General features: G+C 41.3%; 1 protein-coding gene across 2 annotated transcripts in view; it reads right to left on the reverse strand.

The window, feature by feature from the left end:
• slc6a14 (solute carrier family 6 member 14) overlaps positions 1 to 26255 on the reverse strand; it is a 78012-nt gene extending 51757 nt beyond the window's left edge. For both annotated transcript variants that reach the window (XM_041219958.1, XM_041219957.1), the window contains exons 1-7: positions 26104 to 26255; positions 24358 to 24532; positions 20926 to 21057; positions 11229 to 11390; positions 4169 to 4307; positions 3885 to 4017; positions 2009 to 2149 (exon numbers count right to left, since the gene is read on the reverse strand). In XM_041219958.1, coding sequence (XP_041075892.1) covers positions 2009 to 2149; positions 3885 to 4017; positions 4169 to 4307; positions 11229 to 11390; positions 20926 to 21057; positions 24358 to 24532; positions 26104 to 26178 — 957 coding nt within the window. In that variant the 5' untranslated portion in view covers positions 26179 to 26255. The remainder of the gene's footprint in view (positions 1 to 2008; positions 2150 to 3884; positions 4018 to 4168; positions 4308 to 11228; positions 11391 to 20925; positions 21058 to 24357; positions 24533 to 26103) is intronic.
• Between the last annotated feature and the right edge of the window lie 548 nt (positions 26256 to 26803).

The raw sequence follows: 26803 nt of genomic DNA on the forward strand, positions 1-26803 counted from the left end.
ATAAAGCTCAGCCAATCCCTACTGCCTGACGGCAATATCCCATACCTTGATGGTTATTTTCAAATTGAAAGGGAACTAATGTTAATAAATTAACTGACAAACTAAATTAACTAAATTATGGTAATAATGCAGTAGTGGCTCTAACTGTAATTATGAATACGAGAATACATTCTAACACAATGGTTATTAACACAGCACCACTCCTCACATTAAATACACACGTTAAAAAATGCTGCAGCAATGACAAGTCAGTTTTGAAACAATTGAATAAACTATTTAAATTTCAATTTGATGACCAGGTTTAAAAACATACTGTATCATTTTTTAAACGGTTAGCAGTTGTAATTAGTAATCCCTAGTGCCAGATGGGCACATTGTATTACGTGGCGACCTAATTCAAGCATTTAAAATTCTAAAAGGTATTGACAGTGTCGACCCAAGGGACTTTTTCAGCCTGAAAAAAGAAACAAGGACCAGGGGTCACAAATGGAGTTTAGAAAAAGGGGCATTCAGAACAGAAAATAGGAGACACTTTTTTACACAGAGAATTGTGAGGGTCTGGAATCAACTCCCCAGTAATGTTGTTGAAGCTGACACCCTGGGATCCTTCAAGAAGCTGCTTGATGAGATTCTGGGATCAATAAGCTACTAACAACCAAACGAGCAAGATGGGCCGAATGGCCTCCTCTCGTTTGTAAACTTTCTTATGTTCTTATGTTCTTATTTGTGTATAAAAGACATGTCTGCATTTAGTAGTAGCAGTTTTTGAGAATGGCAAATTCACTTTTTTAAAATGACCAATTTCATTTTTTCCGTTTTTACCAATTTCTTAAGAACTAACAACAATTTGAACATAAATAACGTTTTTACATAAAAAAAATCTATTGATTTTTTTAAAAAAATTTTATTTAGGTCCCTGAGATACTGTAGTTTTCTGGAAAAAAAAAAAAAAAAAAAAAAAAAATTCTTAAAGCAGTCCACTAATAACAATGTACTGTAGGTAAGTCAACAAATAAAGGTGTTTTGAAGAAACAGCTTATCGCTGACATTACAATATATAGACTCATCAAAAATGAGGGGCATCATTACAAAAATATACAATTTTCATAGAATTACAAATGAAATACAATGTTCAGGACACATCTTTTCAATCTGTAATTTATGCTGTACTTTCTGTAAAACTGCTTGCATGTGTTTCTCGTATACCCTGGACAGTTGCCTTAGTTAGGCTTTGGTTTGTTTTTTGCTGTACTATGAACAGATCAATCCCTGTGCTGTCCCACGCAAAGGCATGTTGTGAGCAACTTCCCCAGTGTGGGTGGCAGTGTCACTCAACTGTCTCCTTGGCAACAGGATGCATAAACACACTTGGCTGGAGTGATCAGAGCCAGTGTGCTTGAAGCTATTGTTTTTAATCTTCATTCTGGGCAGTTTCACTCATGCACTGGGTCTTGGAAATGTATTTTGAAAACTAATACACTTCTTTGATATTATGACATGAAAACAGAGCCAACAAAATACTACAGCTTAGTTCATATGATATGCTTCACTCATTATGTAATCACTTACTAATCACGAGAGTATAAATAAACTAGTCACATGCCCTTCCTTAATTGATTCCCATCCCTCCACCTCCCTCAATTGCCACCCCTTTTGTATTTTTCAATCACACAGGGTGGTGGGGAGCTTTCTCAAATTCTTTGATTTGGAAGGGGGGGGGGGTTGTCCTGAACTGCTGAATAATAAAAGGAAAGAACACAGTAGGCACAAATGCACAGAGGCTCATGTGTAAAGCATGACATTCTCTCTGCAGTGGATATACAGTAAGAGGGAGGTCAGGGTTTGATGGACACAAAGCTTGCTCATGGGTTTAGTGTTGGGGATCTCACTCTGAGCTCCAAGCTGATTGATTAAAGAAAGTTGTTAAAGTATCTCTTTAGCATTCTTAATCTGTGATCATTTACATCTGCTAATGTGCAACGATAATCTATCTTAAAAACACACTCACCTCAGCATCGTGAAGCTTGGAAATGTCTGACTGAGTCCCAATGTAGTATTCAATCCCCTGGCGAGCACCGTCCAGAGTAACACCTCTTATCAGAAGGATGAGCAGAACTGCATATGGAAACGTGGCCGTGAAGTACACAACCTGAGAAAGAGAGCTTGTTAAAGCAACTTCCCATCTCCGTAACCTTTCAACTGCAGGGGATACCGGCTCACAGTGCACAGAGGATTTCTCATGAAGTACTGTATCAGGATGGCTGAATAACCCATGAACCCCTCGAGGTCTCAAGCAGGTTGTCGCTAATAATAATAGTAATCTTTATTCAGCTGCAGAGTCACTTACAAGAACGTCTCACCTGAAAGACGGAGGACATTAAGTGATTTGCTCAGGGTTGCACAACGAGTCAGTGGCTGAGCTGGGATTTGAACCGGGGATCTCATGGTTACAAGCCTGTTTCTTTAACCACTGCACCACACAGCCTCCTAAAAACAAAACTGGCCCTCTTCATGTGAAATAACCATAGCACTCCCTAAGCTGACATGGAGAGTATATAAAAATATATGGAAACGAGTATGTTTGATCTCAAAGTGAACAGCTGAATTTGGAGATTTTCTTTCTTCAGATCAAGCTTGGATTACTGTACCATCTAAAATTAATAAGAATCAGATAAAAGCTATTTACATTATACTTTATGGGATTGTTTTCTGTATTGGGTGTTTTCCTCTCAAACAAAGATCAATGTGTGTTCAGAGTAAAACACTTGAGGATCTATAGGTGTCAGTGCTAGTGATGTGTGGTGTACAGTAATGTGCTATGAGCACATTGGGTTAATTCACTAAGCTGTGTCACAACATCAGTGTGTGTCATGCAGATTGCATCCTGGACTAAACTGTGTTGATTGTATCCTACTGTATGACTACTAGTGAGTTCAAAAGTGAACTTTTGAAGAACTCGAAGAGCGTCTCAACATCGATATGGCAATCTTATCCGACTACTGCAAAAAGTGTCGACTCCAACCAAGCATCACATAAACTGTCTCAGCAGTTTTTCACCTGCACAATGCAAGTGCTTCACGGGAACTGAATGTAGTCCTAGATGGTAAATGGCTTAAGTACGATCACTGCCCAATTTACCTCGGTGTTACCTTGGATCGTTCACTGACATTCCACAACCACCTGATAAAGACAGCTGTGAAAGTCCACGCATGAAACAACTTGCTGAGTATGTTGGCCGGCATATCGAGGGGAGCATGAACACCGGTCCTCCGGTCCACAGCCCTTGCTCTCTGCTACTCAACAGCTGAGTACTGTGCCCCAGTCTGGTGTCGCAGTTCACATACAAAGAAAATTGACACTCAGCTGGACTCTGCAATGCGGACTATCTCCGGCACTTTTCGCTCAACTCCGGTCCAGTGGCTACCGGTGCTGAGCAACATCACACCTCCACACATTCGGCGCAAGGAAGCAGTGGTCAATATCATCAACAAGATCCAAGATAACCCGGCACCACGACTTTATCCTCCATCCACCAAAGGTGCGTCTGGAATCTAGACGCCCAGTCTGGCTGTCACTTCCTGACCCTGATTGGTCATCAACAAGATTGGACTTTACTCAATCGCTACCGTATTGGTCACGGTCGGTGTGCAGCGTGTCTTTATGACTGGGGCCTCGTAGACTGCCCACCCTGCTCATGTGGGCAGAAACAGACAATGCTTCACGTTGTGGAGCACTGCCCGCTGACAAGTTTCCTGGGTGGACTCCGTGCTCTACACACAGCTGTTGATTCAGCAGTTGCTTGGCTGTGCAAGAACAGCACATGCTAAAGAAGAAGAAGTGAAACAATAATAGACCTCCATATACAGGTTCAGAAGCAGACTTACTTTCCCAGAAGACTTTATTCCTTTAAACATTGCAACGCCAACTATTGTCCAAGCCAAAAGAAGACAGAGAGCCAGGTGCCAGACGACCTCACCAGTTTCATCCAGTCCACTTGAACGACGTAGAGCCACAATGCTGAAGCAGAAAACAATACAAACTTCTCAGTAATGAGCTTAACTCCTGGCCACATCTGAGTGTGCTATTGGAGGTAAAGTTTCTGATATTAGCACCTGTGGCTCTCCCTGCGGATCCATCAAGGTGTATTACACAGAATAGCTTCACTTACTCCCAGTATTGCTCACTCGGGCTCTGCAGAGATGCAGATGGGATGATGTTCTCTTGTGCACAGATTTCATTGTGTTCCTCTAACCAAGTTGCATTCACTACTTCAAAACTGCCGCCCGCAACTGGCTTTTTGCATAAATCTAGTTTAAAAAAAAAAAAAAAAAAAAAAAAAGATAGAAGTTACAAAAGAGAAGAGCCTAAAATCAGTTTGAATAAAACTGAAACAGACCTCTTAGTAGACAAAGGCAATCTTTTCAAAGTTTACCAGTCTCTTTCAGAACACCTTGTTTACCAGTCTCTTGCAGAGGCCCTTGTTACCAGTTTCTTTCAGAACACTTTGGTCTGCTTTTGTCTTTTCAGTTGCCTGTCTGCCAACCCCGTCCACTTATAAATGTAGTCGGTGGGGATGGCTGAGCTGTCACATGATGTGAATGGAATGAGGATGGCTGTCCAGTCACGGCACTTACAGATTTCTAAACAAGCCCAAAGCTGGGTAGATCACTCAATATTTGGGACAAATGAACCCAGAACCACTCAAATTGCAAACACTACTGAATAAGTAGGAGGGGAATGTAAAACAAAATGCTCTGCTTTCTCCTTAATAAGTAAGTAACTGTGTTGACTGATTTTATTAGATTTTTCTTGCTACAGGGCTAGAAAAGGATGCTGGTGTTTGTCAGGTTCCACAAGTAGTGTCAATGTTTAACATGTCCTCCACTTCAATGCTTCTGCTCAATGTTTATTTAAATGAACCATTAACCTAATGTGGCTGTTTGTATTCAGAATTGCTAACACCTCAGAGTTTCATGCATTTAAATTAGGATGTTTTTTCCATGTATCTACACTGCTAAGGGGAAAAAAAAAATATTGAAACAAAAATAATATATTAAAAATATAAAACTGAAATATCATAATTGGATAAGTCTCCAAGTTAATACTTGGTTGAAGCACCTTTGGCAGCAATTACAGCTGTGAGTCTGCTGGGATAGGTCTCTACCAACTTTGCACACCTAGATTTGACAATATTTGACCATTCTTCTTTATAAAACTGTTCAAGCTCTGTCAAGTTCCTTGGGGAGCATTGATGAACTGCAATCTTGAAGTCATGCCACAAATTTTCAATTGGATTTTTAGTTGGGCTCTGGCTGGGCCACTCAAGGACATTTAGCTTTTTGTTCCTTAGCCACTCCAGTGTAGCTTTGGCTGTGTGCTTTGGGTCATTGTCATGCTGAAAGGTGAACTTCTGTCCCAGTTTCAGCTATCCTGCAGAGGGCAGCAGGTTTTCCTTAAGGACTTTTCTTTACTTTGCTCCATTAATTTTCCCTTCTATCCTGACAAGTGCCCCAGTCCCTGCCAATGAGAAACATCCCCATAACATGATGCTGCCACTACCATGCTTCACAGTAGGGATGGTGTTCTTTGGATGATGCACTAGGTTGGGTTTGCGCCAAACATAACGCTTTGCATTTAGGCCAAAAAGTTCCATTTTAGTTTTGTCAGACCACAAAACTTTTTGCAACATCGTTACAGAATCTACTGAGTGTTTTTTTTACATACTACAAATGGGATTCAAGGTGGGCTTTCTTGGTAATGGCTTCCTTCTTGCCACCCTACCATACAGGCCAGATTTGTGGAGTGCTTGGGATATTGTGTCACATGCACACTTTGACCAGTCTTGGCCATAAAAGCCTGTAGCTCTTGTAAAGTTGCCATTGGACTCTTGGTAGCCTCTCTGATCAGTCTCCTTTTGGTCATCCAGTTTGGAGGGACAGCCTGACCTAGGCAGGGTGTAGGTGGTGCCATACACCTTCCACTTCTTAATAATCGTCTTGACCATGCTACAAGGGATATTCAAAGCCTTTGATATTTTTTTTTATTCCCATCCCCTGATCTGTGCCTTTCAACAACTTTGTCCCAGAGTTCTTTTGAAAGCTCCTGATTTATCCTGAAATCATATGAATCACTATAATTTAACACAGGTGGAGGCCACTTAACTTGATGTGTGATTTTGAAGGCAATTGGTTACACCTGAGCTAATTTAGGATTGCTATTACAAGGCGGGTGGACAATTATCCAACCAAGCTTTTTCAGTTTTCATTTTAATTAATTTTCTACAAATTTCTAGAAAAAAAAAAAAAATTCACTTGGATGTTGTGGAGTAGGATGTGTAGATAGATAAATAAAAAAAACAAACAATTGTAATGCATTTTAATTCCAGGCTATAAGGCAACAAAGGTGAAAATTTTGAAAGGGGGTGTAGGCTTTCTATAGGCTCTCTCTCTCTCTCTCTCTCTCTCTCTCTCTCTCTCTCTCTCTCTCTCTCTCTCTCTCTCGCTCTATATATATATATATATATATATATATATATATATATATATATATATATATATATATGCCCTACGTTTACGGTTTTTCAAGAGAAGTCAATTGGTCACATGGTTCAGCGGCCATACTGGATTTGTCAAAAATATTCAAGCATCTTTTTCTCTGAAATCGTTATACCGATTAAAGCGAAACTTTGCATACATAGCCTTGGCATATTTGTACATATTACCTTGCTAAAGCTCAAAGAAAAATGTGTTTAAAATTACTTTGAGAGTTTAGACAATGTCATAGTTATTATAGAATACACAAATGAACCCATATATGCTCTATTAAAAAATGGCCTTGACTGTGACCTTTGACTTCTCCCTTGAAGTCAAATGCAAAACTAGCTTATAACTCCTTAGAGAGTACAGATAGGATAATAGTTACTATGGAACTCATATAGGAACCCACATGTGCTCTATTGAAAAATTGCCTTGACTGTGACCTCTGACCTCTCCCTAAGGTCAAATGCAACACTAGCGTATAACTCCGTACAGAGTGTAGATAAGGTAATGGTTATTATGGAACACATATATGATCCCACATGTGCTCTTTTCAAAAATTGCCTTGACAGTGACCGTTGACCTCTCCATAAGGTCTAATGCAAAACTAGCTTATAACTCTCCTAAAGGTCAAATAAAAAACTAGCTTATAACTGCTTAGAGAGTGCAGGTAAGGTGCACTATTTAACATACAGTGCTCTCAAAAGTATTCACTCCCCTGGACTTTTCCATATTTTATTGTTTTACAAAATGGAATCAAAATGGATTTAATTAGGAGTTTTTGCCACTGATCAACACAAAAAAAGTTCATAATGTCAAAGTGAAAAATAAAATCTACAAATTGTTCAAAATAAATTACAAATACAAAACAAAAAATAATTGATTGCGTAAGTATTCACCCCCTTTGCTATGACACAACTAAATAAGCTCTGGTGCAACCAATTAAGAATATAAGAACATAAGAAAGTTTACAAACGAGAGGAAGCCATTCGGCCTGTCTTGCTCGTTTGGTTGTTATTAGCTTATTGATCCCAGAATCTCATCAAGCAGCTTCTTGAAGGATCCCAGAGTGTCAGCTTCAACAACATTACTGAGGAGTTAATTCCAGACCCTCACAATTCTCTGTGTAAAAAAGTGCCTCCTATTTTCTGTTCTGAATGCCCCTTTGTCTAATCTCCATTTGTGACCCCTGGTCCTTCTTTCTTTTTTCAGGTCAAAAAAGTCCCTTGGGTCGATATTGTCAATACCTTTTAGAATTTTGAATGCTTGAATTAGGTCACCGCGTAGTCTTCTTTGTTTCAAGACTGAACAGATTCAATTCTTTTAGCCTGTCTGCATATGACATGCCTTTTAAGCCCGGAATAATTCTGGTCACTCTTCTTTGCACTCTTTCTAGAGCTGCAATATCTTTTTTATAGCGAGGTGACCAGGACTGAACACAATATTCAAGATGAGGTCTTACTAGTGCATTGTACAGTTTTAACATTACTTCCCTTGATTTAAATTCAACACTTTTCACAATGTATCCGAGCATCTTGTTAGCCTTTTTTATAGCTTCCCCACATTGTTTAGATGAAGACATTTCTGAGTCAACAAAAACTCCTAGGTCTTTTTCATAGATTCCTTCTCCAATTTCAGTATCTCCCATATGATATTTATAATGTACATTTTTTAATGTACAATTCTTTAGAAGTCACATAATTAGTTGAGTCCACCTGTGTGCAATTAAGGTGTTTCACATGATTTCAGGTTAAATACACCTGTCTCTGGGAGGTCCCACAGTTGGTTAGTACATTTCCTAACAAAAACTACATCATGAAGACGAAGGAACATCCAAAGCAAATCCGGAATAAGGTTCTTCAAAAGCACCAATTAGGGGTAGGATATAAGAACAAAGGCATTGAATATCCCCTGAAGCACATTAAAGTTCATTTATAAGAAATGGAGAGAATATGGCACAACTGTGAATCTGTCTAGAACAGGACGTCCTCAAAAACTGAGTATCTGGAGAGAAGGGCACTAGTCAGGGAGGCCACCAAGCGGCCTATGGCAACTCTAAAGGAGTTACAGTCTTCCACGGCTGAACTGGGAGACACTGTACATATGGCAACAATAGCCCGGGTGCTTCACAAAACTGGCCTTTATGGGAGAGTGGCAAAAGAAAACCATTGTTGAAAAAAACTTACGTCAAATCTCGGCTAGAGGAGTGGAAGAAGATTCTATGGCCTGATGAGACCAAAATAGAGCTTTACGGCCTCAACGCTAAGCGTTATGTTTGGTGCAAGCCTAACACCGCACATCATCCTGAGAACACCATTCCTACTGTGAAGCATGGTGTTGGCAGCATCATGCTATGGGCATGCTTCTCTGTGTCAGGGCCTGGAACGCTCGTGAAGATAGAGGGCAAAATGGATGTAGCAAAATACAGAGCAATCCTGGAGTAAAACCTGCTTAAGTCTGCAAGGGACTTGGGAGAAGATTCATCTTCCAGCAGGACAATGACCCCAAACATACAGCCAAAGCCATACGAAGTGGCTTAAAAACAAAAAGGTCAATGTCCTGGAGTGGCCCAGTCAAAACCCAGACCTCAATCCAATTGAGGTTATGTGTAAAGAGTTGAAAATTGCTGTTCACCAAAGGTCCCCATCCAACTTGATGGAGTTTGAGCAAGAAGAATGGACAAAAATTGTAGTGTCCAGATGTGCAAAGCTGGTAGTGACTTATCCAAATAAACTCATGGCTGTATTTGCTGCAAAAGGTGCCTCAACCAAATATTGACTCAAGGGGGTGAATACTTATGCAATCAATTATTTTCTGTTTTGTATTTGTAAGTAATTTAGAACAATTTGTAGATTTTATTTTTCACTTTGACATTATGGACTTTTTTTGTGTTGATCAGTGGCAAAAACTCTTAATTAAATCAATTTAGATTCCATGTTGTAACACAATAAACTGAGGAAAATCCAAGGGGGGGTGAATACTTTTGAGAGCCACTGTAGATAGGAACAAGAATGCCTCGGAAGCCGTCAAGTTGCTTGTAAGTTCTAGTTAGGCTTCCTAGCCAAAGGCTGGGAAGCCTATTGTTATTGTTAAAGTTTTTTTTAGTTTTTTTTTTTAAATTATTATTATTATTTTTTTTTCTTCTCAAAACTTTAAACTGCTACTGCTTCAAAGCTGTCTGACTGATCAGGTTCTGACTTGGCAGCTAACAAGTTGGACACATAGGCTGTTTGATGCTGAAAAAATTTACTGCTGCATCCTTGCAATTAGCTCCGTGACGCATTTTTTGATAAAACCTTTCAAAATCTTCTTCTTGGGAACCAGTGAAGCGATTAATCTGACACTTGGCAAATATCATAAGCATCCAAATCCGCATCAAGTTTGCGAAGCAGAAGTTGCTGTGATAAATTTTCTTGTCAAAATGGCTGCCACAAACCTTATCGAAACGCACCCCTAACAACAAACTGCTGCTGTTTGAAAACCTTTTATCCAACAAACTCCAAACTTAGTTATCGTCCCAGTAACAATGGGATACAAATATGTGAAAATGGTGATGTTTTATAAAACAAGATGGCCACCACTTATATGTTTACATTTGAAATTTAAACCTATGTCAGTTGACAAACGATTTATTTGACTAACTCCAAACTTCACAAGCATCTTCCCTGATACTGTATCAATACAACTAACTTTTAAAAAAATGTGTTGTCCGGAAACAAAAATGGCTGTTTGACGCATTTTTAGAAACCTTTTGAAATCTTCTTCTTGGGAACCGGTGAAGCGATTGATCTGACACTATGTATATATAATCTGCATCCAAACCCGCATCAACTTTGTGAAGCAGAAGCTTCTGCGATAAATTTTAATGTCGAAATGGCTGCCACAAACTTTAACGAAACGCACCCTTAACAGCAAACTGCTAGTATTTGAACACCATTTGACCAACAAACTCCAAACTTGGTAGTTATCGTCCCAGTAACAATGGGATACAAATACGTGAAAATGATGATTCTTTATAAAACAAGATAGCCGCCAGTTATACGTTTACATTTGAAATTTGAACCTGCATCAGTTGACAAACAATTTACTTGACTAACTCCAAATTTCACAAGCATTATCCTTGACATTGTAGCAATTCAACTGACTTTTTAAAAAATGGTGTTGAACTGAAACCAAAATGGCTGTTTGATGCATTTTTTTTAACTAAACCCGTTTCTTCCTGTAATTGCTTAAGTGTTTGGTACAGGGGCATGGAAGCCGTGAAACTGCCTGGCAGTTCTAGTTATTATTATTAATTATTATTATTATTATTATTATTATTATTATTATTAATACAACGCTTTGGCTACAAAACCAGGCTTTTCAACGAAAACTGTTATTAAGTCAAATAACTTGTTCACCGATTATTATTTTCAGTAAGACTTTGCTAACCAGTCATTGCGAAAATGTTTACGTTTTGTTAAATGCAGTGTTATTAGCCCCCTTATAGGGGCAGATCCAGGGGGGTGGGGGGGGGGGGTGGGGGGTGGGGGGGGGGGGGGGGGGGGGGGGGGGTCAAAACTGTCTTGTTCCCCTATGATACCTATATTGAACATATTGTTAAGGTAAATGATATTTTGGCATTTTTGACTAAAAACCTGTAAAATGACAAAGGGGGGGGGGGGGGGGGGGGGGGGGGGATACCTTTACTACCTTTATTCTGCTTGCTGCACTTCTCATTGGACCAGTCATAGCAGTCAGTCCATGGCAATGGGTTCTGGAAGGATGCAAACAGGTAGTAGATACTGTAGCCGATGATACAGTTGTAGTAGATTGACACTATAGCTGAAACCAGAACCATTGTAATACCCACACCTGTAAGCAATGAAGAACAGGATGAGAAAGAGTACAACTTGGTCTTTATGAATTCATACATATAAAATACAGATTCTTTAGTTATAGTTAACTTGGAGTTCTAGTGCACCAGTGAGTAAATATCAGGTGTGCATTATTCTTATTCTTATTGATGCAATGTAATGGCATTGCTGGGCTTTTGATGGGGTGCTGCATCTCTATGACTGTTAAGTGCCAAGTTTGTGAGGAGGCACACGTATTTTGATGATGTGTAACCAAACAATGTGCACCCCGTAACTTCTGTGGAGTGTATTTACTCTGTTGCAGTATAGAGTCCCTTTCAGCGCTCATGTTTAGAAACAAATCCCCTTTGTCTGGACCCGATAGCTTCGAGAGTGATACTTCCCTTGGCTACTTTACTTTTGTAGAATGTAGAAGGGCATATATTTATACCATTAGACTGGCCATAGAGAATATACTATTAAAGGTTATAATCTTGTGACAAAAGAAAACCTTGCTGTGGATTAAATAGGGATAGAAATGAAATCCAAGGCTGACACGAAATCCAAGGCTCCAATAGACAAACCAGTCTTTGAACTGTGATAACCTGGAGATCCAGCCTGTGACCAGTTGGGACAGAGATACCGTTTTCGGACACTCTAATACGAGATAACTATTCTAGTGTTTGCCTTGGTGTGGGAGTTCGCTGCATGAGACGTCTAAAATCCTAAAGTACTTGTAACCAAATCTCTACCTTAGCCCGATTGATCAATGGAGAAAGAGCTGGATGAACAGTCGACATAAATTGAAGTATATTCAATTTATTGAGCTAGCAGTGCAGGAGTTTGCGGTGGAATATCCCAGACACAACTGGACGAAGAGTGCAAATATTTGTAGAGGAATTACTGTTTTGGCGGAATACGTAAATAGTTAATGACTCTTACTTCTTTCAAAGACATTTCTTTCGTACCCTGAAGTGGAGACGAAACGTGAAGAAGGCAGACCCAGGAACCTGCCTGTCCTTACAAGGAAAAGCTGGAGCAGGCAGCGCAAGTCCTTTTAGTATTCATTAAGTAGTGTTTTAATCCTATTATGAACTTGAGAATAAGCAGACCTTAAAATAAGATTAATGTTTTGTTCCCTTTCAATTCGAAGATGACCACCACCATATACAGTACCGTGAAAAAGTATTTGCCCCGTCTGATTTTCTGCATTTTTGCATATTTTTGACATTGAATGTTATCAGACCTTCAACCAAAATCTTATATTAGATAAAAGGGACCGCGAGTGAACAAATAACACAACATTTTTATACTTATTTCATTTATTTATTAAAGAAATTTATGCAACACCCAGTGCCATTGTGTGAAAAAGTAATCGCCCCCTTAGACTCAATAACTGGTTACGCCACCTTTAGCAGCAATAACTGCAACCAAATGTTTCCTGTAGTTATTGATCAGTCTCTCACAATGCCGTGGAGGAATTTTGCCCCACTCTTTTATGCAGAACTGCTTCAAGTCAGTGACGTTTGTGGATTTTCGAGCATAAACTGCTCGTTTCAGGTCCTGCCACAACATCTCAATGGGGTTAGGTCTGGGCTTTCATTAGGACATTCCAAAACTTTAAATTTCTTGTTCTTCAACCATTCTGATGTAGACTTGCTTATCTGTTTCGGATCATTGTCTTGCTACGCTTCAGCTTATGGACAGATGGCCTGACATTCTCCTGTAGAATTCTCTGATTCAGAGCAGAATTCATGGTTCCTTCGATGATGGCAAGTCGTCGAAGTCCTGAAGCAGCAAAGCACCTGCAAATCAAGACACTACCACCACCATGCTTGACCATTGGTATGAGGTTCTTACTATGGACTGCAGTGTTTGGTTTTTGCCAGACATGACGGGGCCCATGTTGGGCAAAAAAAAAAGCAAAAAGCACTTTTGACTCATTTGTCAATAGAACATTGTTTCAGAACTCTTGAGGATCATCCAGGAGCTTTTTGGCAAACTTCAGATGAGCATTCATGTTATTCTTAGTGAGCAGTGGTTTCTGCCTTGTTATGGTGGTGGAGTCATGAACATTGACCTTAGCTTAGGCAAGAAAGGCCTGCAGATCCCTGGATGTTGTTCTAGGGTTCTTTGTGACTTCCTGGATGATTTTACACCTTGCTTTTGGAGAGATTTTGGCAGGACGGCCACTCCTGGGAAGATTCATTACTGTCCCAAACTTTCTCCATTTGGACAATATGGCTCTGACTGTGGTTTGGTGGAGCCCCAGAACCTTAGAAATGGCTTTGTAACCCTTTCCAGACTGATAGGCATCAAAAACTGTTTTCCAGAGGTCTTCAGGAGTTTCTTTTTATCATGGCATGATGTGCCTCTAGAACATGTGCGCTAACAACTTTACTCTGATGGTAATGGCCAAAGTTAGTCCGATTTATATGGGGCAGGGCTGGCCCAAATCAGGCCTGATTGTTAACTAAAGTATTCAAAAATCTGACACTAATTATCTCTTTAATTGGGTTGAGTTAACTAGGGGGGCAATAACTTTTCCACACCTGAAGATTGCATGTTTGATTACCTTGCACACCAAACAAATGAAAGAAGCACCAAACTTTGGTGTCATTTTTTCTCTCAGACTCCCTCTATATACTACTACAACCCACAAAAAGATCTGACCAAATTCAATAAGAAAAATATGCAAAAATGCAGAAAATCAGACGGGGGGCAAATACTTTTTCACAGCACTAGGTATGGAATATACCTGCCCTTCAGGTAGGTATCACTGAGCTCTCTATACCAGAGCTGCCGATAGGCCCCTTCCTGTGATGACGCACTTGGTCCCACCTACCGACGGAAGATCCTCCTTTTTTTCCTTCTGAAGACGGTACAGTAAAACCGCTGTGTTGAGCTGAGCGTATTGATAGAAAAGAGCTTCTCAAGTCGATTCGAGTCGATTGTATTTCCCCTGCATTTGTGCTGAAAGCTGACTTGCCGCTTTCCTGGAATCAATGACTTAAAAAAGACCAAGTCCTTTATTGCCTTTCTGTCTTTCAGCGGCCTCCCCGCTTGCATGGTATGCCGCTCCTTTTTATCTGCCTGTTGTATGTGAGCGACTCTCTGTGCAGTCATCTGCAAATCTTTCTGAGAGTATACATGTCCTCCTTGGGGCTAGGGTTTGCCGTATTCCCGCTGTTGACAGACCTTCGCAGCTGCATTCTCCTGCATGGGGCTAGGCCTTGCCGCATCCCCACTGTCAAGTAGTTCTGCTGGCACAGACCAGCCGCTAATGTGGTTAGGGCCTTCTACGAAAGGTGTACCCTCCCTCCCTTTGCTATCTTTCCTTGTTTTGCTGTCTGCTTAAACTCACCCACTGCAGCATCTGCCTTGCATTCTCCTAAGTACTGACCAGGTGTGTGTGCGTGGGTTCACCACGTGGTAGGGTAGGCACCTTGCGTAGTGGCCTTCCCGGTACTGCAGTACCGCGGCACGTGCAGAGTCCGTGAGATAGTTCTCCTGAGAGTGCACGTGTTCTCCTCGAGGCTAGGCTTTGCCATATCTCACTGTCGAGTTACCCTTTCAGCCACGTTCTCCTCCACGGGGCTAGGCCTTGCTGCATACTCATTGTTGAGTAGTTCTGCCGGCTACAGGCCCACCACTGCAGTGAGTAGGGCCTTGTACAGAAGGTGTACTTCTCTTCCTCCTCTATCTCGGTGCTCAGGTGCTTAGAGTAGTAACACACGGTGCCAGCTCCTCTATGGTAGTGCACTATAACGTTACACGGAACATGGTGCCCTCAATACTCGGTGTACCTGGTGTACACGTGCTAGTACGCACAGTGCAATACGGTACGCTGTGCACACAGTGCTTGGAACGCACGGTGCAAGCAGTGCACGAGCTGCACGTTGTGCTTGTTGCGTAGCTGCTGCTTTCCTAGCATATACCATATGTACGGCGTGGTACGTGGTGCACAAGGTGCCCACGGTACCTGTCGCACGATACGCAGTATTACTGCTGTAATACTAGTGATTTTTACACTACGTTAAACTTCCAGTGTTTAACGCAACGCAAGCAATGTTTTGGTGCTATGCACAAAGTCAGGCCCATGTCGGGGTCCCATCCCTGTACGGCCTTGTGACAAAGACGGCTGAGACCAGAAGAAACACACAGTACTGTGAGAGGAAATGATAAATGGATGCGTTGCTGTGTGGTTTATCATTATAAAATATAACAGAACAAAAACAGGACATGGCACTGGCAGCCAAAACAAAGAGACAAACAAAAACGAACTACGCAGACAAACACGGTGAGCTGAATTTATGATTTACTTTACACATTATTATTTTATTATTACCTCCGTCTCCAATCCCATTCTCCACTCACCAAACACACAATCTCGAGTGAGTGAAAACATGCTGCTTTTTTGCAGCTGTACTGAGACTCAATTGCTAATCAATCATTCAACTGGAGTCGCACGTGAAGTGCTGTGCAATCCTCATGCCTAAATACAAATACACATTTTAAACACTCATGTTACACAGACCATTTATATCCCATGTACCAATGACTATACACAAACATTAACACACAACATAAAACACAAAATACACACAGGGGTGGGCACTTTGCCACAGGCCTGTAACACTGTCATCCTGCAGGAGGATAAACATATCCTCTGCATGAGGTGCTTGGGCGTTCCTCATGCCACCGCTGCCCTTGAAAGGGACGTGGCATGTAGTGTCTGTCCGGCCCTTCAGCCTCGGCTGAAAGAGCCCTGCTTGGAGAGAGCCAGCAGGGTGAGCTCTGCGTCCTCTACTGCCGGAGCATCAGCGGCTCTGAGTACCCCAGACAGCATATCCCATGACGTTGCCAATGCTCAGGCCTCCTACAGTCGCCTCCCCCCCATCTCCTGGGCTGAGACGGGCGAAGTGTTCTAGGCAGGCGAAGGACATTATGGACCTCAAGGCTCAGCTGGCGCAGGTCTTAGAGCTCCTGACCAAGCAGGTGCCGGCAGCTCAGGCCCCTGTCCAGGGTCCTCTGCAGCTCCAAATTCCATACCCCCCTCCCCTATGGGAGTGCAGGGTGGTTGGGGTGGGTGGCTTTAGCTGGAACAGGAGGATGAGTTTTCCATAGCGGCCTCAGGGGATGGAGCTTCTTTCTCCTCTAATATGCAAGTGGGTGAGACCCTTGCTGAAGAATAGCCTGTCTCCGAGAGTGTCTCAGAGACCGGTTCCACCCCATTGTCCAGCTCGGTCTCTGCACTCTTGGGATATGCTGCAGCCTTTCTGCAGGTCCCCTGGACGCCAGTGACAGAACCGCACAGGTCCGTTTTTCGGACACAAATGCTGGCTCCTCACCCTCAGAGTTTCCCGGCCTTCCCAGATTTTATGGAGGTAGTACGCTCCTCTTGGGATCGCCCGGCTTTGGGTCCTAGTTTACTTAAACAGGCCACACCGCTCGCCTCCTTGGAAGGCACAGATAAGCTCGGCCTGGTGGGGTTTCCTCCGGTAGACTCCACCATCACAGCCCTGGTTAAGGCCCTGCCTTTGGGTGGTCTGGCTAGAGACCCGGCCTGCCTGAACCCTCAATGTAGGGTGACGGAGGCGCATCTGAAGTGAGCTTACGCAGCAAAAGTGCAGGCAACTCGGTTAACCAATAAGTCAAGTCTGCTTACTGCATATTTGGATGGTGCACAGTGTGGGGTCCAGCTCCCCGAGCCGGTGGCCTCCGAGTCTCCTGTCCAGTACATTGCTGCAGGTCTCCGGTCTCCTGAGCTAGCTTGGTGATGTGGATAAGGCTGCGCTACTTGACGTGCCCATAACCTCAGGGCACACTTTGGGCCAGCTGTGGAGGAGATACTACAAAGGTCTCACCAGGAACACAAAGCATAGGGTGGATTGAGCCGCTGGTGAGCTCCCCAGACTCAAACTGCCACTAAAACAACAAAACCGAGTCAGAGGAGGCATTTTCAGGGCCAGCACCCTAAACACTCACTCCAAACTACCCAGCCCAAGCCTCAGCAGCTCAGCCAGGGCCCCTGAAGGCTGGCGGCCTCAAATCCCATTTTTGGCACAACAGCTAGTACTGGTACGTTTGCAGCTGAGACTCCTGGGTGCTCTCCACCGTGCAAAAGGGCTATGCGCTATAGTTCCGCTTGGGACCTCCTCCCTTCCCCGAAATACTTTAGTGACAGACCCTCTACACGCCTCGGTACTTCAGAAAGAAATGGCTGCCTTGCTGTGCAAGCAAGCTATTTGTCTCATAGACCCCATCTCCCATTGAGTACTACTCAAGGTACTTTCTGGTACCCAAGAGACTGTAGCTTTCACCCCATTTTAGACTTCAGTCTCCTGAATGGGTTCTTAAAGGAAAGGAAGTCCCGAATGTTGACACACTGTCACATCCTCCAGTCTATCCGACCAGGTGACTGGTTCACCACCGTGGACTTGCGGGATGCATATTTTCATGTTCCCATTTGTCCAGAGCACAGAAAGTACCTGCGCTTTTCCTTTCTATCAAGCGAGTACAAGTTTGTTATGCTGCCATTCGGCCTCACCCTGGGTTTTCAAAGTACGTGGACACTATCCTGGCTCCCGTCTAGCTGCAGGGTATCAGAGTAATAAACTCTCGACGACTGGTTGATCTGTTCCCAGTCGCGAGAGGGAGCATTGGCCCACGTGGCAGTTGTAACGGAGCATCTGGTCAGGCTGGGCCTCACCATAAACGTTACAAAGAGTCGGCTTACAGCAGTGCAGCGCACAGCGTACCTGGGGCCCAGCTGGACTCCACTATGCATGCATACCTGTCGGACGACAGAGTTGCAGCTATCCAGGGTTGCCTCTCCTTGTTTCAACAGGGATCGCAGGTCACCCTCAGATTGTGCCAGAAACTAATGGGTCTGATGGTTGCAGCCATCTCAGCCATTCAGCTGGGTTTACTTCACATGCACCCACTACAAGCATGTCTCAATACTGAAAAAATGTTTCACCTCAATGACAAACGTGACAGACACCGTCGGCTGACTGTGTCTTATGCGTGCTCAGCAGCCCTACGCTGGTGGAGGGTTCCCTCTCATCTGCGCAAAGGTGTGCAAATGGGAGTAGTACTAAACCTCGAAGTGGTGACGACAGACGCGTCCAACCTGGGTTGGGGAGCGGTCTGGGAAGGCAGATGAGTACACGAATCTTGGTTGGACCACTGGAAATCCCTGCACATAAACATGCTGGAGTTGCAAGCGGTATTCCTTGCTCTCCATCAGTTTCTCCCAGTGCTGAGCGGCACACATGTGCTGATCTGGATGTACAGCACAACAGTGGTTGCGTATGTCAACCACCAGATGGGCCTGTGGTCCCCGGGGTTGCATCGCATAGCTTTCAAGCTACTGATATGGACAGGAATCTGCTGTCTCTACGGGCGATGCACATTCCCGGCGCAGTGAATTGGGCAGCGGACCTCCTCTCCAGGAGCAGCCCGCAACCGTTTGAGTGAGTAACTCCACCCTTAGCGCATGAATGGCCCAAAACGATTTTATACTCTTTCCTGCCTATACCGCTTTTCTAGAAAAAGTCCAGTTGGAGAGGGTGTCATTTCTCTAAGTGGCTCCCAAGTGACCCAGGAGAATATGGTTTTCGACCCTGTGCCAGCTGTTGCACGGCCAGCCCTGGGAGATTCCACTTCGTTTGGATCTCCTCAGTCAGGCGAAAGGCTCTCTTTGGCACCCAGAACCAGGCAGGTTCTAGTTATGGATCTGGATGCTCCTGCATGTGTATTTGGGAAGATGATAGTAGGGTGTCGCTGCGCGCCAACCCCACTTTCCTTCCCAAGGTGATCACAGCCTTCCACATCAACCAATCGGTGGAACTGGAGTCTTTTCATCCCCCTCCATTTGCTTCTACGGAGGATGAGAAATTGCATTTCCTCTGCCCAGTGCGGGTATTGAGATGCTATGTGCATAGGACAAGAGCTATGTGTCAATCTGACCAGATCTTTGTCTGTCATGGGACACAGACCCTAGGACCCTTTTTTGTTTGGTTATTTGTTTAAACATCATTATTTTTGCCCTTGTGCCTTTTTATTTTGTGTTTATTTATAATAAAAGTATATATTTTTTGAACTGCAGTCTGTCTCTGGGCCTCTATCCACTCGCTAGCCTGCCACATTTAGGTTACCTATTGTAACCTTGGTTCCCTGAAAGAGAAGACAACCACTACCCACGAGGTCGCTTCAGTCGCCCTCACGGGTTTGATGGAAAAAGAGGAGGATCTTCCTGTGAGTGATGGTTTTATTTCCTCATTTAGGCGGGACCGAGTGCATCATCACAGGAAGGGGCCTATAAGCAGCTCTGGTATAGAGAGATCAGTGATACCTACCCGAAGGGCAGGAATATCCCACACCTATCTAGAGGTGGTCGTCTTCTCTTTCAGGGAACCATGGTTATGGTAGGTAACCTAATGTTTTAAGTGGAATGTAAGAAAAATATTATTGCTTTCAATTCATGCTTTGAGTTAATGAACACTGTAATATTTGTTTGTATGTGATTTATACAAATTGATGTGAGTTTCATAAGGCAGTTATCATTCTGCATTTAGAAGCTAGAATCCAAATTTAGTTGTCTTGATAATAGATAATTCTCGATAGGTTTTCATGGACACAAAGGGCGTCTTTATCTCGCAAGAGTGAGAATTGCCTTCTGAACCAAAACTGTATATATGAGACTGATTTAACGATGCTTTGATTACCAAATATTAACCAAAGTGAATATTTGTGTTACTAACGATACCCCTGTTAAGACTAAACCTTCGTCTTAAATAGCTGTCAGGAAATGAAGTTGTAGCCTTAAGGGAATCTCCCATAGATTGCGTTGAATTGCTAATCGTTAATCAACCAGTGGGAGTGGGGGGTGTTGTTGTTTGAACCTTATTTTCTGTACTGTTTATCTCAGTTTAGTTGTTGCTCCTTTAATTTTTCCTTTATTTAGTGCTATTTCTAATAAAACTGTTCCTTTGTAGTCACTAGAAACGCTGTCTAGTATGATTATTTTGATAAAGGTCGGGTTCTACATGATTTGAATTCAAAACAAAGGATTCAATTATTACAATTTAAAGTAGTCCAAATACAAATATGCCTTGCACATTACAATATGTATTCTTTATTTTTGCAAATATTTGTTGCTGTGAATATGAGACATCTGCAAGATTAAGGTGCTGCAGAGATGTCCTATTTTACAGAAGTTTCAGTCACCCTGGTCAAGTCAGCAAATCTGAATGAATTTGATTGTAGGGCTGGTATTAGGTGTCCAACTCCCCTGAAGGAATTAGAGGTATGTCATTACTGAGGATGGCCACAAATCTTGCAGTAGACCAATATTTATCCCTGTGCTTTTTACTGGGGGTGAATCATCTTCTGCCAAAGCCAGGTGCAGATTATAATGAAAGCAGGTACTAATGTATAATTTGGGGATTTAAGGTTGGTTTACAGTGGTTTCTGCTTCAACACTAAACCACACCATGAGAAGGCTCTTTCAGGTTAATGAGAAATGACATGTTTAAGCAGCTGCTGACCTTGCAGAATGGGTACAGATTTCCACAGTGACACAGGTCCTAGGCTGGCAAACTGCCCAAAGGAGCACTCCAAGAAAAACAGAGGCAGTCCGGCAAAGGTCAGCATGATGATGTAGGGAATGAGAAAGGCACCTGGAAGTGAAGTAACAAAGAACACAGTAAGACTTTGCACCATTAAAATCATCTCTTTGGTGCTAGAAAACTGTAGGGACCCTATTATAACCCCTTGGCTAAACAAAGACATTCACATGGCACTTCAAAATCTGTCCTCTTAATCAGTAAACTATGCATGTTAATCCTTCAAATGTGTTCATAATGATAGCAACTATGTTTATGAGTATAAGGTACAGTGTTGAGATACAGTTTGTGAACCCCTTAGGATTTTTACATATTTCACAAATTTCAAACCTAAAATGTTATTAGATCTTAATCTAAGTCCTAATAATAGATAAAGATAACCTGATTAAACAAATTACACAAAAACATGATACTTTTTCAACATTTATTTATCCACAAATGATTCAATATTCAATATCCATGTGTGAAGAAGTATGTGATCCTTTAGATTTAGTAACTTGTGGCACCCCCTTGAGCAGCAATGACTTCAACTAAGTGTTTCCAGTCTTTCACATCGGCTTTGAGGAATTTTGGCCCATTCTTCCTTATAGAACTCCTTCAACTCGGTGACATTTGAGGGATTCCTTGCATGGACAGCTCGCTTCAAGTCCTGCCACAACATTTCAAGCCATTCTAAAACGCAGAATTTCTTCTTCTGCAGCCATTCTATTGTAGATCTGTTTGTATGTTTAGAATCATTGTCTTGCTGCATGACTCACTTTCGGTTCAGCTTCAGTTCACGGACAGATGGCCTGACATTCTCCACTAGAATCTTCTGATACAATGCAGAATTCATGATTGTGTCAATGATGGCAAGCTGTCCAGGTCCTGAGGCAGCAAAGCAGCCCCAAACCATCACATTCCCACCACCATGCTTGATGGTTAGGATGAGGTTCTTCTGTTTGAACGCAGTGTTTGGTTTTCACCAAACATAAAATTTCTCATTGAGACCAAAAAGTTCTACCTTTGACTCATCTGTCCAGAGAACATTGTTCCAGAAGTCTTGTGGATCATCTATGTGCTCTTTGGCGAACAGACGGACAGCAATATTTTTTTTAGGAGCAGTGGTTTCCTGCTAGCTATCCTTCCATGAACACCATTCTTGTTCAGTCTTCTTCTGATAGTTGAGTCATGAACACTCACATTAGCCAAGGCAAGAGTGGCCTGCAGATCATTGGATGTTATTCTGGGGTTCTTCGTTACTTCCTTGATGATTTTCCGGTTAGTTCTTGGAGAAATTTTGGTAGGACGACCGCTCCTGGGAAGAGTGGCTGTGGTCTTGAACTTTCTCTATTTATAGACTTGTAATCTGTCTAACAGTGGATTGGTGGAGCCCCAAATCCTTAGAAATGGTTTTATAACCTTTCTAGACTGATGAGCATCAATAACTGTTTTTCTAAGGTCCTCAGAGATTTATTTTAATCGTGGCATGATGTGTTTCCACACACCTGTCTAGTGAAGATCAAACTCACAAAGTTTTTGATCTTTATATAGGGTGGGGCCTCCCAAATTCACCCCTGAAGATCTACCTAATTATTTAAACATCTGATTCTAATTATCCCCTTAATTGATTTGATAAAACCAAGGGCTCACTTACTTTTTCACATACCCTGAATCTTAATTACTAATTGTATGTCTCATTTATACATCATTTTGTTTCAAAAGACATGGAATTGGTTAATATAAATATTCTTAACTAACCTGCTTGATTCTTTTTAAGATGCAACATTGATAATGGCTAATTGCAAAGCATATGACATGGTCTATTTAGATTTCCAGAAAGCTTTTGACAAAGTCCCGCACACAAGATTAATTCTCAAACTGAACGCAGTAAGGATTCAAGGAAACACATGTACATGGATTAGGGAGTGGTTAACATGTAGAAAACAAAAAGTACTGATTAGATGAGAAACCTCAGAATGGAGTGAGGTAACCAGTGGATTAGGGTATTAGGTCCTCTGCTATTCCTAATCTACATTAATGATTTAGATTCTGGTATAGTAAGCAAACTTGTTAAATTCGCAGACGACACAAAAATAGGAGGAGTGGCAAACACTGTTGCAGCAGCAAAGGTCATTCAAAATGATCTAGACAAGATGATATCCAGGAATAATACTTCTAAATGTATTTATGAAAAACAGCATTTTAGCACATGTTGCCCTACTTCACCATGCAGCTATGCCTTCCTACACTCTGCTATGCTTTCAATGAATAACAAATCATCATATTCTGTGTTTTAAATACAGTAAGGGGCATACATTAGTTACTTATTTCAGCTGCATATGACATGCAAGCGTGAACTATGAAAGTAGATATCCTTCCACTACAGTTATCAAATTAACAGGCCATTGTGTTTGCAAAAAGTAAAAATAGAATTAAAGGAGTGATGACTCCAAACTAAAAAGCATTAAAGGAGTAATGACTTGTTACTGTGCCACTGTGACCTGGCTGCAGGTGTTCTCTCAAAGACTGTATTATGGAGCAGCATGTACTTGCAGCCTTGGGTCACTGCCTACAGGCTTAAGTACCGGTAGGCCTCTGTAAAACAATCCTGAAAGAGAAGAGTTTTTGTTTCGATTGCCAGGTATTTGGAATAGGAGTTTAGAGGACAATGTATCCTCGGTGAAAATACTGCACACCTGGTTTTGGGAAAGCAGTACCACAAAGTAAAAATGTAGCCCCTGCTGCTAAAATGCATAATTGAACTTTAAAACATTAAAATGCTGTAAAAGATTAAGGTCTGTTAACTTTTCAAGTCAAGTGCAAGTCAAATATATAAACCTCATGCTTTGAGAATTACTGTAGGCACAAGTATGGTGGACCAGTGCTTACTAATTGTTAGAGCAATTCTACCACATACAATCTGAATCATTACACTGATGAAGGGCCTAGTCGAAACATTTAACTACTTGACACAATGGGATCTATTCAATTGGTCTGAACAGTGGCAGATCAATACATATTTTATATATACATGTATATGCAGTATATGTTTACCATCAGGACCAAACCTGTTATTCTACTTACATCTATTTACCAAAAAAAAAAAAATTATAATAATAATAATTATTGCATTAGATTCAGACACACTATTAGAGACGTCGTCCTTCTCTCAGGATTTGAACAACAGTGGTATTTAGATCCTAGTCCTATTAGTTTTACCTTAAACCTTACCTTTACTGTACTTCCTCCTACAAGACTTAAGTCACATTAGACTTAAGTGAGTGTGGACTCCAATGAGAAACTGGGATATTATGTCACATGTTTAGTAAATTGCTCTAAATGAAAAGCACAGGTTAGAGACAGTGTTAATACCTCCTCCGTTCTTGTAAGCCAGGTATGGGAATCTCCATACATTTCCCAGACCCACCGCGTAGCCAATCATGGACAGCAAGTAGTCTGTTTTTCTGGCCCAGTTCCCTCTGTCAGAATTCTCATCGTTCACTCCAACACGGGGGTCCTGAGGAGCCTCAGACACTTCATCCTGGTCCTTACATAGATTCATATATAATATTAGAAACCTCACAGCTCTCATCCACCTATCAGTAAGCACAATTAAAGGGTACTACCACATGGTAGATGACCAAGGATCAATCAAAATAAAAAAGCAAAACAATGAAAAAGTCAATTAACCTGTAAATCAGAGACTTAAAAATGCCCATAAGACATAATTAAATTCTTATAAAAGTGTCCCATATTAATAGTAAAATCATTGCAATGTGTGACAAAGCATAGCAAATGTATGGTTAAGCACATTTAATAACTGTAAAGCCCAGAGAGGCACAATGTGCCTCTAGTGTGCTGACAACTTCACTCTGATGGTAAAGGCCAAAGTTAGTCAGATTTATAATCAGGCCTGATTGTTAACCAAAGTATTCAAACAGCTGACCCTAATTATCTCTTTAATTGGGTTGAGTTAACTTGGGGGGCAATAATTTTTTCACACTTCAAGATTGATTACCTTGCACACCAAACAAATGAAAGAAGCACCAAATTGTGGTGTAATTTTTTCTATCAGACTCCCTCTATATACTACTACAACCCACAAAAAGATCTGAACAAATTCAATGTGAAAAATGTGCAAAAATGCAGAAAATCAGACAGGGGGCAAATACTTTTTCATGGCACTGTATATGCCGGCAGCTTTGGTCAGTCTGTGTAGTGTGTGTAGTGACAGAGGCTAAGGGTTAGCTTGAAGCCCTGTTAAGCCTAGCTTGCTGTGAATATGAACCTGTGAAAGGTTTTATTTTTTTGTTCAAGTACTGTATATGTAAATAGTTTCTTTTTTCTTCTTGTTCTTAATAAATAATCTTGTGTTGCACTTCTGTTCTTGCCTGCTGTTCTTCCTCAGCTAGACAGTAATGCCCTCTAGCCAGCATTCTACTGCTTAGGTAAACAATGCCTACACGTCTCTGTAACTTATCAACAACTGGATCAATGACCCTACCCTATCACTGTTTTATTTCTGGAACCTCTGTATTTTCAAAAGTACTGCATAACAGAACAACAACAACTTTGTTGATGATAATGACTGAAAGTTTTTGGTGAAATAAATGTTTTGGTGAAATACATTCTTTCTCTCTCTCTCTATATATATATATATATATATATATATATATATATATATATATATATATATATATATATATATATATATTTTTCTCAGTCAAGAACACATCTACCTATTAAACAGTTAATTGCTTATAATGCTTAACAATGTTTTTAAGTGTATACTAATCTCATTGTACAACATTATGTGAACATCACAGGATAAATGTGCAGCTTGCTGTACATTTTCCATGCTATATCATGCTTTTTGTGGTTTAAAATTGCTAATCTGGATTTGTACTGTGCTTTACTGCCCTGTGGTCACCTGTGCTTTATTTTACTGTCCTGTCATTACCTGTGATTTAGCATGTTTTCACTGTGCTTCACGACACTTAATGTATAATGATGCAATATACCATATACCTATTCGGAATACTAAAAAAAAAACTGCTTTGAAAAGTTACAACTGGAGAAAAATACTTCAACCCTTTTAAACAAAGAAAACCATCTTACCTTTTCATTCTCACTATTTACTGCAGGATTTCCTAAATGCAGATTCTTTAGAGCAGAAAATATATTGTCGTCCATTCTTCTTCAGCGCTCAGGTGGAAGTGTGGCAGACACAGGTGAGCTCGGCACAGACAGTCCTGTGAGTCTGCCACTTGTCTCCCCTTTTATGCAGGTAACCACCCACTTCAGGACTACTTAATGGAGCAGATTGTTTGTACTGGGAAAAGTGTGCAAAATGACATCACTTATCAGATGCCTCAAAGTATGCAACAGGTCACATTGGACAATGATGTTTATAACCCAAAACCTGGAATAAAAACTAATATATTTTAAGTGCATTTTTTACTAAAGGAATGTAAAAAGGCTGGTAAACTTAGATACATTTTTATGAAATACACTGAATAGACTTAAAAAGACAGCTACCATGTCATACTTGTGTACACATTTCAATTCAGTAATTTGCTTTCTAAATGATTGAATCATTTCTTTATGTCGTCAACAAAAAAAGACACCAGCCACATCAGAGACCAGAAATATTTTTGCTTAAGACTGCTGTGTCTGGTAGAAGGGGACATTTCACCTGTCTGTTGTTATTTTTACATTTATTTATTAATGTTTTTATTTTGTTTGATAAATCACTGATGGTAGAAATAGAATGTCTTTAAAAGATGGACATACAAAAATGAAATATTCTACAATTTCG

Source organism: Polyodon spathula, chromosome 20 (assembly GCF_017654505.1).
Source record: "Polyodon spathula isolate WHYD16114869_AA chromosome 20, ASM1765450v1, whole genome shotgun sequence".
NCBI lineage: Eukaryota > Metazoa > Chordata > Actinopteri > Acipenseriformes > Polyodontidae > Polyodon > Polyodon spathula.